This window comes from Ambystoma mexicanum, chromosome 3p (genome assembly GCF_040938575.1).
Source record: "Ambystoma mexicanum isolate Mex_15411 chromosome 3p, UKY_AmexF1_1, whole genome shotgun sequence".
Classification (NCBI taxonomy): domain Eukaryota; kingdom Metazoa; phylum Chordata; class Amphibia; order Caudata; family Ambystomatidae; genus Ambystoma; species Ambystoma mexicanum.
Window position 1 is genome coordinate 523,124,405 of NC_090925.1, and position 15,383 is coordinate 523,139,787.

General features: G+C 49.6%; 1 protein-coding gene across 1 annotated transcript; it reads left to right on the forward strand.

Moving 5' to 3' along the window:
- Window positions 1–1,919: 1,919 nt before the first annotated feature.
- UBE2C (ubiquitin conjugating enzyme E2 C) lies at window positions 1,920–14,883 on the forward strand. Its single transcript, XM_069651220.1, has 7 exons — window positions 1,920–2,013; window positions 2,174–2,593; window positions 3,137–3,164; window positions 3,372–3,458; window positions 3,544–3,748; window positions 4,573–4,632; window positions 14,679–14,883. Exons 2-7 carry the CDS (start codon window positions 2,487–2,489, stop codon window positions 14,735–14,737), a joined length of 546 nt encoding a protein of 181 aa, XP_069507321.1. The 5' UTR covers window positions 1,920–2,013; window positions 2,174–2,486; the 3' UTR covers window positions 14,738–14,883.
- Window positions 14,884–15,383: the final 500 nt, after the last annotated feature.

Below are 15,383 nucleotides of genomic sequence, written 5' to 3' on the forward strand. Positions count from 1 at the left end.
TCAACCGCAAAAGGGGTCCGGGCTGCTCCTTGAATGCTCTGGCAGCACTGATTGGCACCTGCAGAGAATCGCATCTGATGTCGCTGGTGGCCTCACATATCAGGGGGGTGGACAATGTTCAAGCAGATCTTCTCAGACGCCGGTTTCACTCCTCTGCGGAACAGGTCCTGTCGGCCCAGGTCTTTGCGGTGACCTGTGTCAGATTAGGGTCCCCTGTCCTAGACCTGTTTGCATCCCCGGCCTCAGCAGAAGTCCCCCTCTTCTGCTCTCGGTTTTCAGGCCGAGGGGATTTGGGGGTGGACGCCCTTTCTGTACAGTGGCTTTGGGGTTTCCTTTATGCCTTTCCGCCTATTCCCCTTCTGCCCCAGGTGGTTCGGCGTATCAGAGTGTCCAGGGTGACTGTGTTGTTGTTAGCTCCATTCGGGTCCCGCCGGAGTTGGTTCCCCTCTCTGTCGGAGCTTCGGTCCTACAAACCTTGGCTGGTTCCAAGGTGGCTGTATCCACTTCAAGGGGATCTGCGGTTGGAAGTCCGCTGGATGCAATGGGCAGTGTGGCTATTGCTCAGTCTAGGCTGATATCTCAGGGGTTCTCAGGTCCTGTAGATGAGTCCATGATGGATGCTCTTAGACCCTCCACTCTGAAGGTGTTCGGCATGCATTGGGGCCATTTCTGAGACTGGTATGGGCGGCCTGGGATCCCTCCCCTGCGTTCTGGCCTCCCTGCTATCCTTCAATTCCTCCAGGAGGGCTTTGACAAGGGCCTGGCGGTTTTTCCAGGCTTTGCTCTCAGTCGGCCTCCATTAAGTTCCTTTTGGGGGACTCTGAAGGTCAGTTGGATGGGGAGGTGTTGGTGGGGAAGTTGCTCTGGGGTTTTTCTTCTTCCCAACCTTGTACTGATAAAGGGCTTCCCCTTTGGGATCTCCCTCTTGTCTTACGGTTCCTTCAAGGGCCTCTTTTTGACCCCTTTTCCGAGATTGATATCAATCATCTTGAAATTTGCCTTTCTTATTGCCATCACTTCTGCCCGTAGGATTGGGGAGATTCGGGCTCTCTTATGTCACCCTCCTTTCCTGAGGGTGCCGCCGGACTCGGTGGTGCTGAGGTGTGGTCCGAAGTTTCTCCCTAAAGTTGTCTCTCGGTTTTCACACCTCTCAGGATATAGTTGTCCCTGACTTCTTTCACGATCCGAAAACGCCTGATAGTCTTCTGATTGCTTGTGGTCTGGCTGGGGCTAGGAGTAAGGCATCTGTGGTTTCCGTTTTCCGGTGGTTCCATGTTGTGATCACCATGGCCTATGTGGCTTCTGGCCTGCCTTTGCTTGCGCACGATCAGGAGCAGACCACCAGGGGTTTGGCGGCTTCCTGGGCCAATGCAAGGAGGGTTTCTCTGCAAGAGATTTGTATGGCTGCCGCCTGGGCTGGTCTAAACACTTTCATCAACCGCTATGTGTTGAGTTTCTCCCACTCGGGGGTTGGTTTCTTTGGGGTGGAGTTTTGTCTGTGGGGATGTGAATTAAGAGTTACTGTGGGTTTGTGTTTTGCTGCACTGTTTTTGGATCTGTGTCTCATTGGGACCTTTTCCCCGTTGCTGCTTTGGTATACCTAATGAGGTAAGTACTGGGACGAGGAAGAGTGGATGTGGAGGTAATGTTCTGATTACTTACCGGTAATCTTCATTACCCCTAGTCCTACTCTTCCTCATCACAGTACTGACGACCCTCCTCACCCTCCCTGCGGGGAAGGTCCCATGCTCTGGCTTGGTAATATGAAACTGAGTGACATGGATGTGGGGGAGGAGTTATATGGATTTAAAGAAATAGAAGAAGGTCCTGTGTTGGAGGCAGGGACCTCATGAGGTAAGCAATGTGACGAGGAAGATTGAGACTCGGAGTAATGAAGATTACCGGCAAGTAATCAGAACAACCCCCACAGTACATACTTCACTTGCACACAGAGAAGCGGTGTAGTCCATTACCATCTCATTCCAATGTGGCCTTGACGCAAAAGGCTCAAAGGTAAGGCAATTACGTCGTGCCTGGCTATCGCGTGACGTTTCTTGATTTTTTTATGTTTATGTCACCCATGGACCAAGGTTATGTCCCTTTATACTAATAGTTAAACAATTGGCGTATGCTTGGCGCGTGAGTGATAGTTAATTTCCACCAATCATTGCAGGGATTCTAAATGTGAAAGGATCCAATCCCTGTCCAGAGCTGGTGGCAAAACACAGCGACGTCGATCTCCATGGAGTCCGAAAAAATACACTAAAGTCTGATTGGTCAGCGGAAGGGATTGGTGGCGTCTGACTGGGCGAGAAAGGAACGTTTCAAACAATTCAAAACGAGGGCGGGAGTTAACCCGGTGAGAGGCGGAAGCTAAGGAGACATTGGTGGGGTTGTATGAGCAGTAAGAAGAACGACCGACGAGCATTGCACATCAAGTCTGTCGACCGTGATCAGCCTGCCATTTCAACACTCTCTTGTTCCTTATGGCTTCCCAAAACATGGACCCCGCGGCTGCTGTCAACAACGCCACCGCACGCAAGGGGGCCGAGTCGGGGAGCAGCGCCGCCAGTCGGGGCTCTGTTGGCAAGAGGTAAAGGGGCTATTTTTAAATCCCGGTTCACCAGGGGCAGGGGAATAGGTGGTTGTAGGAGTTATTTCTTCGGTGACTGGCTTGAGGGGGATGGGTTAAGTGGCAAATGCGAGGGGATACTCTTGGGTTGGGAGGGTTGGAGAAGGGGGGGGGCGCGATTAGTGTCTGAAAGTCGTTCTGCAATACCTCGGCTCTCCGAGGTGGATTACTTGGTAGTATGGACCAGTAATTCTTTAACGACTACTGGTTCAGGATGGGGGGCGTAGTATGTGAGAAGAATTTAATTTAACCTTGCAGTGGTGAATCCCTGAATACGACATATATATTTTTTTTTTCTTCAGGAGTACTATTTTCACTCTTGGGTGGATGATGTCTGGCGATCGCGTTGTAGTATTTGCCCTTCCTTGCCTTAATAGGCGGACTTGGCAGTGTTTGAGAATATATTATCTTGTCCCACGTTGCTTTAGTTTCCAATGAGTAACTGGGCGCTGGGATCTCTGCATGAATTATCTACCGTTGTGTAATTTCTTTCTTCTGTTGTAGGTTACAGCAGGAGCTGATGACTTTGATGGTGAGTGATTGCTGGGCCTCATGCCTTGGCCCGTGTTGTTGTGGCTTTGTATATTGTCGAATGGATTGGGGGGGGGGGTTGCCTAGATAAAGCAGAACCGGTGATGGGGTGGGGGGGGGTTGATGCACACCTGAACGTTTGCGTTGTAGTCACCTGAAGGACTATCTTATCGGTGGTTGAGATGTGATTTGGACTTTTATTTTGTAGATGTCTGGCGCTAAAGGGGTTTCTGCATTCCCAGAATCTGACAACTTGTTTAAGTGGATCGGCACAATTGATGGCGCTGTTGGAACAGTAAGTTGTTTAACGATGTTTGGTGAGTAAAATCATTTAATGTGTGAGATCGCATACATTATTTTCTCACCCTGATCTTTTTCAGGTTTATGAAGGCCTGAGATACAAGCTTTCCTTGGAGTTTCCCAACGGTTACCCATATAATGCACCCACAGTGAAATTTGTCACGCCTTGCTACCATCCCAATGTTGACACGCAGGGCAACATCTGCCTGGATATCTTAAAGGACAAGTGGTCGGCGCTCTACGATGTGCGGACAATCCTCCTGTCTCTGCAGAGTCTCCTAGGGGGTAAGACTTGCTGGGTTTTGATCAGAGGTTTGGGCAGATGCTCAATTGCGTTGTACAATGCACACCGAGTGCATGTGTTAACAAGCGTGTATTGTACGTGTACGGTAATTTAGTGCATGGGGGCCTCTCAGAAGTAGGGGTAAGGCAGATCAACTTTGTGGCTGTCCCCTGTAAGAGCTTGTGAATTCCCATTCCCCAAACTTGAGCACTTTACTTTTTGCAAACCGTGCATTACCCCTAGTTACGGTTTTGAGACCTAACCAATTGTACTGGGTAAAAGTAAGACTGCCGACTGCACTCACTGGGGCGGTTCCTTGTTTTCATCTTGGCATGTTTGCCTTTTTCAAGGGGCTTTTTGAGGGTACCGTGCGGAGCTGTTGTGACTTCTGTTGGGCAGTTATACACTGTTGTCTTGTCGGCCTATTATTGCAGTCTTTCATTGTTGTACATTGAGATAAATATTTAGTAATGTTATCCTAATATTGGAATTCCTAGTTTGGGGCTCGTTTGATGTGAAAACTGTTATATAATGGCAACATGTGCAAATGTTTTGGGATGTGCCCTTGATCGACTCAAATGTGTAGGCTCTTGTGCACTGTCAACACATTTTGACATCCTTCTCTTGGTACACACGTGGTCCTGTATTTGCCTTCACACCCAACGTGACCACCACCTGCCTTTCTACGTTGTTCATCTATTTTTGGAAAGTTACTGGTAATTTGCTCCACACAATTGCTTCACTGTTTCAAATGAAATGGGTACTAGTTTGAGAGATCACGTTCACTTTGTTCGGGTAAAACTGATTTATTGTCACTTCACTCCAGAGCCCAATAATGAGAGCCCTCTGAATCCACAAGCGGCAGAACTGTGGCAGAATCAACCAGGTATGTATTGGTGCTGATCTGTGCGCTGCATCTGTTTGTTTTAGACCTAGATCTGTGATTTGACCTTGCCTTAATGACTTGGCTGCCAGAGAACGGGCTATGACGAAACGGGTCTTCAACGTTTATTGTCCTTGGGCACGATTGCTCTAAATGTGGGTGGGACGCCACTAAGAACAGCCTAGAACAGTACCAGAATAGAACTATGTCCCATAAGTATGGAGTGCTTTACAAATGGGAGATAATATTCTTAAGCTATTACTAGCCAAGTTATTTTCCCCAGCCGTTGTTAAAGGGTTTCCCTGATTGATGGAATACTCCTTGGCAGCATGCAGCTAAAATGGCTCCATCGTAGAAAATGTCGTGCAAGGCAAGACTGCCTCGCTAAAACTAGGAATTGGTGAAATTCAGATTAAATTGGGAGACTGGGCATGGCTGCGTGCATAATCTTGCGTTCCCTTTTTTTTTTTATAAACGCGCCTGTGCACTAGTGTTTCTAAAATGGTGATTTACTTCTCAAATGCGCTCACAAGTGGCGGCATCTATGTTTGCAGATTATTTTTTGGGCATTTATGTACATTTACACAGTGAGATTTTAAACTGATTGGCACTGGGAGGTTCAGAAAATAGTGTACTGCTGTATTTTAAAATGTAGCTACGTTGCGTCATATTTGCAAAAACCTGCTTAGTTCCTATTGAGCTATTGCTAGCTGGTTGACACATTTACGGAATGTAACTGAAAAGGCTTTATATGCTTGTCATCGTTGCGTCCACACAAGTGCGCATTAAACATCAAGAAACCCGTTTTATGTCCTGAATGAACTTTCATAAGCTTTTTGTAGCAGAAACCTAAACCTGCCAATGTTGTGTTTTAAAGGTGTGACTTGTAACTTGATTGTGCTCGCTTCTCTTTCAATTTAGATTGACCTCTAGTAACGTATTTTTAAAGTAAACTGACTTTTTCCCCATTCAGCTGTGATGCAAACCTGTCTTCGCTGATGGCAGGCATCAACACATGTAATCTGTATAATGGTTTCAACACATGTAATCTGTATAATGGTTTCCTGTTCTAAAAATGTTAATCTTTTAGCATTCCTTGATATCGTAGGTGCAATGATTTCATCATATGCTAGATAATATAAGAGGACTGTGTAGTAATGCAGGAGATGAAATGTAAAGTTGGAAGCTACTAGCCAGCTCAATTCTACTGCACGCACCAGTTCCTTTCTCGCTAATAATTTATCATCCAGTCGGGACTGCACATTTTACACCCTGTTAATGACAGTTGATGGGGGGGGGGGGTAGTCGCTAGAAATATTTTGCCACCATCTTGCAAATCCTATAACTGTCCACGTTGACTGGCTATAGATCCATGCTCCAGTTTGGTCATGTGGTGGCAGTGGTCGAGTTGAGGTGAGTGGATGCAAGCAGTCGGCATCCGTTTTTGTGAATAGGAGTGCGTCCACTGCTGTGGTGCCTGGCTGCCATACGGCCTGGTAGAGAACCAATGGAGACCAGTTTGGATTGCTATAAAGCAGGCTCACCATTTTGTGCGGTTCTCAATAGTTGCTGCAGAAACCTGACATGGTAGTTTTTTGGAACTCTTAATTTCACCAGATAAAGCATGGTTGACGAATTAAATGGAACAGACGTTGTGTTCACCAAGAGTGGGTTGCATCTGCAAGTACCACCTGCTTATTTGATTTCTGGATTTAATTGTAGTTTTTTTTAATGCTGGTGCAGTTTGAGCACTTGTTGGCAAAAATAGGGAGTCCTGATTGCTATCTGTGCCAACCTGACCAGTCGAGCTGTATTGGGCCTTTCAAATTATTACAAATCCTGCTAGACCTGCAGGGATAGTTCCTATGTTACATACCCACCCTCAGAGAAATGCACTTATCCCAAGGTGACTGCTGACACTATTTTCCAGTGCTTTTGTAAGGTGCATCTCGCCATTAGCACAATTCATATTTGGTGCAATGCTGCATGCTCAGTGAACTCGTATTTGCCATTTACGGCAGTGTTTGGGAAAAAATAAGTCGCCAGCATGGTCCAGTATTGTGCAAATGGCACTCACCCTTCATAAAAACGACTTGCCAGTGCTAGTGGGCTAAAATAGATTTTTTTTTTATTGATTTTTTTTTTTTTTTTGCGAGCCCTGTGTAGAAAGTCTGGGTGGTGCTGCAAGCTTCATCTGGCAATCGCAAGCAAGGCACTACCCAATTGGCCTCTGCTGTGTTTTTTTTTTTTTAAATATTTTTATTCAATTTTCACAACCAAACAAAACATACATTTCAACTGTTTCAATATACAAAAAAAACATCATTGTGCCATTTAATTTCCATCCGAACTCCCCAAATCACTCCCCCCCCCCCCCCCCCCCCCCCTTAAACTAGAGCCGAATATCCCATGTCAGCTGCTGGAGCGTTATCGGGCAGTGCAGTATCTAAACGGTCATTGCCCAAGTCTTCTGTTTCGTTGTTACTCTGGCAGGAATTAGCTATGGAGGACACCAGTTGCCGCCAGGCCAGCAGGGGCCCCACTTCCTCTTCGCCCCCCCTGGTAACCGCCTCAAACCAGACAACAGATTCGGCCTCCGCCCATTTCAAGAGGTCTGCCCACCATAGTTCCACCCTGGGTCGACGGGCCGCCTTCCAGCCCATTGCGATCCTGCGCTTGGCCAGAACATAAGCCAGGTCCTTCATTTTGCTTATGTGTTTGGAGTGCCTGGGTCTGGGAAAGAGCCCTAGCATGCATGACCAAGCCGATTCCACATCCAGCACCACTCCCCCGCCCGCCAGCCTCGTTTTGACCTCATACCAGAACTTGAGCACTTCCGGGCAGGCCCAGAACATATGCAGCAGCCCTGCGTCCACCTCCCCACACCTGGGGCATTGCTGCGTTGCTAGGCCCCCAAACCTTGCAATCTTCCCAGGGGTCAAGTAGGCCCTGTGAGTAACATACAGCTGAAGCTGTTGGAATCTAGCATTTCGAGACACCTTTTTATGGTATCTCTGTGCCCACTCCCATTGCCCATCCAGCATAGGTCCTCCCACCTCCTCCTCCCATTCCTGTCTTAGTCGGGGCAACTCCTTCCCCGCCCTCTCTCGTAAGAGTTCATATATCCTCGAGATTTCGTGCCCGCCCTCTGACACATCATACATGGTTTCTAGGGAGGTCTCGGGGTCCTTCGCTAGCACTGTCTCGGGCCATCTTTCTCTAGTCTTTTTAACAAGCCTGGCGTAAGTTATATATTGGCCTTCATGCACCCCCGCCTCCTCCTGCAACCTCTGGAAGTCCAGTGCCTCGCCATCCTGCCATATGTCTCCGAGGGTGGCCAGGCCTACCTGCTCCCAGTATCTTCGGACTGATTCGAATAGCTGAGAGTCGTCCCCGCACAGAGCCACCAGCGGGGCCTGCCGAGAGTATGGTTCTCGATCTCCCATCATCTTCCAAGTCCTTTGCCAGATCTCCCAGCCCAGTCTCAACAGCCGTCCCCTGCCCACCATTTCATCCCTGCGCAACCACACCACCTCCTGCAGGAAGTATGGGGCTGAATCTCCATGCAGAAGCCGCACCTCTGCCGAGTCTTCCACTGAAAGCCACCTAGCCACATACAACAGCTGCCCCGCCAGGTAGTAGAGCTCAAAGTTTGGCAGGCCTATGCCACCCATGTCATACGGGTTCTGGAGCTTCCACAGGGCCACCCTGTTCCTGGAGCTTCCCCATAGAAAACCCCTGCACATGCTATGTAGTTTAGCGAATAGGCTTCTCGGTATCAGAAACGGGACGTTCACAAAAAAGTGCAAAAGTCTAGGCAAGACCACCATCTTAAGCAAGGCCGCTCTCCCCATCATGGTCAGGGGCAATCTGGCCCAAAAAACCATGCTGTTTTTAATCCCTTCCAGCGCACTTTCCGTATTGTGTTTGTGTTCTGCCTCTATTTTGTGGTAGATGTTTAATCCCAGATACCTGAACGTTTCCGTCTGCCATGGAATCGGTAGGATAGGCAACCTCTGCGACGGGACGTTCCTGTATCTGCCCAGAGGAAAGAGACTGGACTTTCCGAGATTCACCGATATGCCAGAAAGGGTGGCATATCGCTCCATTACCTCTAACACGTACTGCAGATTTTCTTCCGGATAACGCAAGTAAAGTAGCATGTCATCCGCATATAGTGATATCAGGTGCCTACCGCTATTCGTGCTTATGCCCACCTCCCCGTATTGATGACGCAGGCATATTGCCAACGGCTCTAATGCTAGTATATATAACATGGGCGACCAGGGGCACCCCTGTCTGGTCCCTCTACTAAGTTGCCAGGCGTCTGAGATTGTGGACCCAGTTTTGACTCTCGCCAGCGGGGCGCTGTAGAGCAGCTGGACCCACCTGAGGTATCCAGGTCCCATTCCAAATCCCTTCAAGACCGCTTTCAACCAGGGCCATCTTACCGAATCAAAAGCCTTGACTGCGTCTAGTGACACTATGGTTAGCTTGCCCGAATCCCCTTCAGTCTGGTCAATAACATGGTGTAGCTTCCTGTGGTTATCTGTAATGTTTCTACCCGGGACGTAACCTGTCTGGTCCTGGTGTATCAGCTTCCCAATCACCCTCTTCAACCTGTTGGCCAGCACCGCAGTGAGTATTTTGCTGTCCTGGTTGAGCATGGACAGTGGTCTATAAGATCCGCACTCGTCGGCTGGCTTCCCTGGCTTCAAAAGTGGGATGATCACAGCCTCGCGGAGGGACAACGGGAGTTCGCCCTGCTCATAGGCCTCGTTGAAAGTAGCTAGCAGTGGTTGGATCAGCTCCTGCTTATATGTTTTGTAGAACTCACTAGGCAATCCGTCTGAACCAGGTGCCTTGCATGTGGGCAAATTCTGGATCACTACCTCCAGCTCATCTGAGGTGACAGGTGCGTCTAATTCTGCGCGTTCTAGGTCATCAAGAGTGGGCAACTCTATGTCCTCCAATGTGTCAAGTATAACTTGACCCATATCCTCCCCTGTGTCCATGTACAGGTGCCTATAAAACTTATGGAACTGCTCGTTTACCTCCACTTGGGTGTTGCACATGCAACCTCCATCATCCTTGACCTCACTGATCACCGAGCGGGGAGTCTCACTCTTATATAGCCAGGCCAGCAGTCTGCCTGGCTTGTCGCCGCCTGCATGTATCCTCTCTGTATATCTCCTGTGATTAAGTCTGCACAGCCTGTCCCAGAGTTCACTGCAGGTAGTCTGCAATTCTTTTATCCTAGTTCTGTCGTCATGAGCGGTGTTTTCACACCGCGTGAGGTCTTCCAGCTCCCTTTCCGTTGCTTGGAGTTCCTTTTCTATACCCCCCTGGAGCCCTTTAGCCTTAGAAATGGCCACCCCGCGCACCACCACCTTGAACGCTTCCCACAGAGTGCCCATCGAACGTACACTGCCCGTGTTTATATCAAAGTATTCCTCAATGGAATCCCATAGGCCCTCCCGGAACCCCTCGTCCTGTAGCGCCTCGGTCCTGAGCCTCCATGTCGGGATCCGCGGTCTTGGGGGCTGGTGTTTCCATTCCACTACCAGGGGCGAGTGGTCAGATAATACTCGGGCCCTATATTCCGCCCCCACTATGTCTCCTACTATCTCGGCCGTTACAAATATGTAATCAAGCCTGGTGTGCAAATTATGTGGCGCTGCGTAGTGTGAATATTGCCTATCCTCTGGGTGCATCCTCCTCCATACATCCACTAGGTTTAGGTCTCTCAATAATGTTCCCAGCGCTCTGGCCGCCGGCGCCGTTTTTCCCGCCCTGTCCATTGATCTGTCCATCTTAGGATTCAGAGTGCAATTAAAGTCCCCCCCCCCCCCCCACACTACCGTACTCCCTGCCAGGGACCCCAGTGTACCATAAAGAGTCCTAAAGTAAGCTGCCGTATCGTTATTGGGGGCATACACGTTTACAATGTGCACTTCTCTGTTCTCCAAGAGGCCCGTCACCACCACCATCCTGCCCTCCGAGTCTGCCGTGGAGCTAAGCACTCGGAACGGCACATGCGGCGCCACCCACGTGATGACCCCTCTAGCATATGCCGAGTACGCAGCCCCCACCACAGTGCCCTTCCATTTCTTCTTAACCATCTCCTGCTTCTCTCTGGTAAGGTGTGTCTCCTGCAGCAGGGCTATATCTATGCGCATTCTCTTTAAGTACAGCATCACTTTATTCCGTTTCAGGTAGCTGTTGAGGTCCCGTACATTCCAGGTCACAACTTTGAGATTACCCGACGCCATCTGTTCTGGCCATTCCCATCCCAACCTTACTCCCGATGCTCCCGTTACTGATTAATTTTTCGGCTCTTTCCCAATGAGTTACAAACAGAATCCCCTTACCCCCTCCCCCACATCCACCCCACAGCACACAACTCCCTCCCTCCCCCCTTCCTACCAACCCCCAACAGTTGCCCAGCTCCATCCCTGGATCTCAGGCCTACCCACTTCTGGACCTGTCCCGTATTCGAGAACTAGGACCCTGTAGGGCGTCACCAATCTAACGGTGACCTAACTAAATAAACTACTATTGGGGTCAGAGAGCGCTTCCCAGGAGCTCTGTCATCTATGTCAGGAGAGGCGCGTCCGACGGGACCCGCCGGCAACTACCTTGGCTTCTGTCCCACAAGCACAACATCATTCTATATTCTAGTCCCAGTGTCATAACTATGGCACTTAGGGTGCTCTTGTTACGTGCTACTTATCCTCGGCCGCTTCCATCTGGGCATCCGGTTCTTGAAGTTGGCCCTGCAAGTCCAGCCAATCCATCGCCTCAGTAGGAGTCTCGAAGAACAGGGATTTGTTCTTGTAAAATACCTTCAGCCTGGCGGGGTAGAGCAACATGTAGCGGTGACCTGCTTCTCTGAGCCTCCTCTTTACCGCTCCAAAGTTCATTCGGTTCCGCTGCACCAGGAGCGTGTAGTCCGGGTATGCCGTTATATTCGCTGACCCCCTTTCTATCGTTCCTCCTTTCCGGAAAAATTCAAGGATCTTCTCGCGGTCACGATAATTCAAGATCTTCGCGATCAGCGGCCGTGGGGGGGCCCCCGGGGCCGGTCTCCTGGTCAGGGCCCTATGCGCCCTTTCTACCGCAAACCCCTGGGTCAGCACCCCGCCAGTTATCTCCTGCAAAAGCATGGTTTCGACGTATTCCGTGGGGTTCGGACCCTCAATTCCTTCTGGTATACCCACTATACGAATGTTGCGTCTGGCTCGCCCTTCCGCTTGCTCCGCTCTGTCCTCCAAGTTGCCAACTCGCTGCACTAGAGCATGCAGCTCCTTAGCATGTGAAGCGCACGCCTCCGTGTTCGGGATCAACTCCTTTTCCAGTGCCCCAGTGCGCTCTGCGATCGTTCGCACGTCTTGTCGCAGCAGGTTCACCTCTTCCTGGACCGCTCCGATCTTGAGGTCCAAGCCCACCTGTAGTTCCTTCATGGCTAGGCCCAGCTTCGTTTCCCAAGCCACCTTCAAATCAGCGATTGCTGCCAGCACCTCCTGGATTGTGCCCGGTGGGTCTCCCGCCGCCGCAGGGGCGCTTGGGGGAGACTTGGTGTAGGCCTCCATCGTGGGCTGCTTGACCCGGGGTCTCACCGCTTTGGTGGACATCTTGTCGCAACAATTGGGCACGGTCTCACCGTGCTGCCCCTCGCTGCACTGTTCGCGTGGTCGCTGCTCACCCTCCGCTGTGCAAGTCTGCGCTCGCCTGCGACCTACGCCCCGAGTGGGCTGCGTCTTCCCACGTGCTCCCGCACCCCTGGCGTTGAATTACTGGACCCTGCCGTCCATGAACAGCACTCCTTGCCTCGGTGCTTCAAGTTCACAAACCCAGCGTCATACGTTTTGTGGGGTGGACCTCACTGTGGGGCTTCCGTTCCAATATTCCGGGGGGGCCCCCGTGGGTGCAAGGGGCTTACAGGAGTCCAAATCAGCCCGTTCAAGAAGCTCGTGCCACCCCCTCCGCGTGCGGGCACAGTGCCAGTGCACTTAACTTGGGGGTTGGTGTGTCTCAGCACATCCTCCACTGCTCCTAACGTCGTCAGGGGGGGGGCCCAGCGCATCCCCCAGTGCTCTACAGCGACCTTGTTGCCAGCGAGGACCGCATTGGCTTTCCCCCTCACGCGGCGATAATGTATCTGCTTGGGCATATAGCAAGTCGCCCAGCGGGATCTCAGCTGCCCATTGCCCGCGAGACTGTCTTGTCCCCACAGTGTTCACTCCCGCTCCGCTCTTCGATCTTGTCTCGGGCGGCAAGCGTAAAGTTCGTTATTGGGGTCTCACCAGTTTCAAGCCCAAGACCGCATCGGCTCCCTCGCGGCTCCCGTCATCTTCTTTGTGCTGGCCGCCATTTTGTCTGTGTCCGCGGTCCGGGACCCACTGCAACACGGTGAGGATAACTCGAGCTCGGAGCATTCCCCACGCACCAAACTTTCAGCGAATATCGCCGCAACATTCATACACGTGTGTGTATTTTTGCAGCGCCGGCCGGTCACCGCGCGCGCTCCATCTCCTCAGGATCAATGCAGGATCTGCGGAGCTCCGTGAAGGCACAGCCTCCTGCGTGGCCATCCAAGCCACGCCCCGGCCTCTGCTGTGTTGCATGTACAGATGTAGTCGCTTCTTGTTGTGGAATGACCAGCCTCGTAACTATACAGATAATTGCAGCATCTAAGATGGCAGCCTATTTATTGCAAGGTCAAGTTTACACCATTCGTGGGAGTAGCAAACAGCATTTTGGGGTATGGGTGTGGGCTGCATTTCAAAGCTATTACGATGCTAGATTCAGTAAGTGGATAATCTGGTGGGCTGTATTTTTCTTTGGGGTTGGTTTATGGTTATATCCCTAGCCAGAAAAACGATCATTAGTGTTGTAGTTCAAAACCTCTGGAGGGCCACGTGCAGGAGTGGCTGTATATGCCATGAGCAACCATGCTCTATTGTAATACAGCATTGGCCAACACAGTGCAGCATTTGTAGCAAGGAAGCTGAATCTCCATTAGAAAGGATTAAATGCAATTTCTAGTATGTACAGCATCCAGCAGGAGACGCATTGCTTGTAGGGTGTATTGGCAGGTTTGGGCTACTGGTGGATTGGCCATATTTGTACCACGCAATATTGCCACCGGAGTGGTCCCCGGGCGGATCTGAAAAGGGAGTGGGGTGAGTTAGTTGGGTCGAGCAAGAGAGCAGTGATGTGGGTAGCTTCAGTTCGGTTAACAGTTTGCTGTTTTGTTGAGTGTTGTGCAGTTTGTTGTGCTATAAGGTTGGGTTGTAGTTGTTTGGTTAAAGTTTGAGAGGTGTATGCAGAGGGGTGAAATTGTTATTGGGTAGTAGGTTATTGGTTTATTGGCCTCACTATCTAGAAGTGATGTGCACTAATTTCCACGCTCTTCTAGAAGTGACCCATGAGTGTCTCTGCATTTCAATCTGAATATGGCTCTGGCAGATATTCACAATCCTGTCTGTGACGTACGCCAATATTCACAATTATATCCAAGTGGGTATAATTAGAACGTATTCACAACTCCATCCGGATGGGGCACTGGCCCATATTTGCAATCCTGTCTAAATGCAAGCTGGCACCATCTAGATGTGGCACTGGCAATATTCACAATGCAGTCTAGATGTGGTAATGGCTAATATTCACTCCAATCCAATATGCGTGAGATCTGAGCTTGCTAGTGGTTATGGGGGCGGAGTGGAGGTAATGTGGCTGGTGCTTAAGTAAATGGGAGAGCATGGAGAAGGTGGCCAAAAAGTAAACTGGTAGTACTACAGTGTCATAAGCCTCAGTGGGGCCATTTATATAGTAATGCCGCTGCAAATGTGGGTGAATCAAAAAATGGAAGTATCTGTTTCTGAAGGAAAGGTTGAGGTCAATCATTTGTTGGTAACTATTGCATTGTGCTTCATGGCCAGGTTTGTGGTGATCTTTATTTAATTTTCTATTCTACGTTTGCTATGGAGGCTGTTGAAGCTGACGTTTCTTTGGGGGAATTCATGTACGATGTCTTTGTCTTTTAGCTTACAAGAAGCACCTGCACGAACAGTATGCAAAGCAACAGAAGAACAGGGATTCCTGAATGCTGCTAGCCCCACTTGCACTGAATCTGTCCTTTCTCTTTTGTACTGTCTTCTTTCTGTTCTGGCTGCTGTAATATACTCCTAATTTAAGTGTCTGACCAGTGTGAGTTTCTATGTTGTATAAATAAACTGTTTTTATCATTGATTAAGGTTTTGTTCTTTGCAGTACGTCATAAGATGTAATTTATTTGTTTAAAAAATTGAATAGCACATGGGGACTCTATTGGTTGCCTGGGGTGTTACTGTTTTGTGGACCCGCCTGTGTGTGGCTACTCAGACTTCCTAGCAGGACTCAATTGTTGCCAAAACCAGTATTGGCAAAGCCAAGATGGCTTCCATCTCGGTTAGCAGCAGACATAAAGGAGACTGCAGGAGAACAATAGTACCTGATGAGGGTTCAAAGTTGAGATGCTGGGAGCTATTGTTCCTGGATAGGGTTTGGAAGAGCCTGGTTAGCGTGACATCACGGCTACGAGGCGTGTCTTTTGGCTCAGGCCAACTCCATCCATCTATGCACAATCTATAAATAAACATTGCGCCTGCACATTATTTTTTAATCTTTATAATTTTCAAATGACAAAATACAATCGGCAAATGCCATAAAATATAACAGCATGACTCCTTTTAAATACCTGTATATCAACC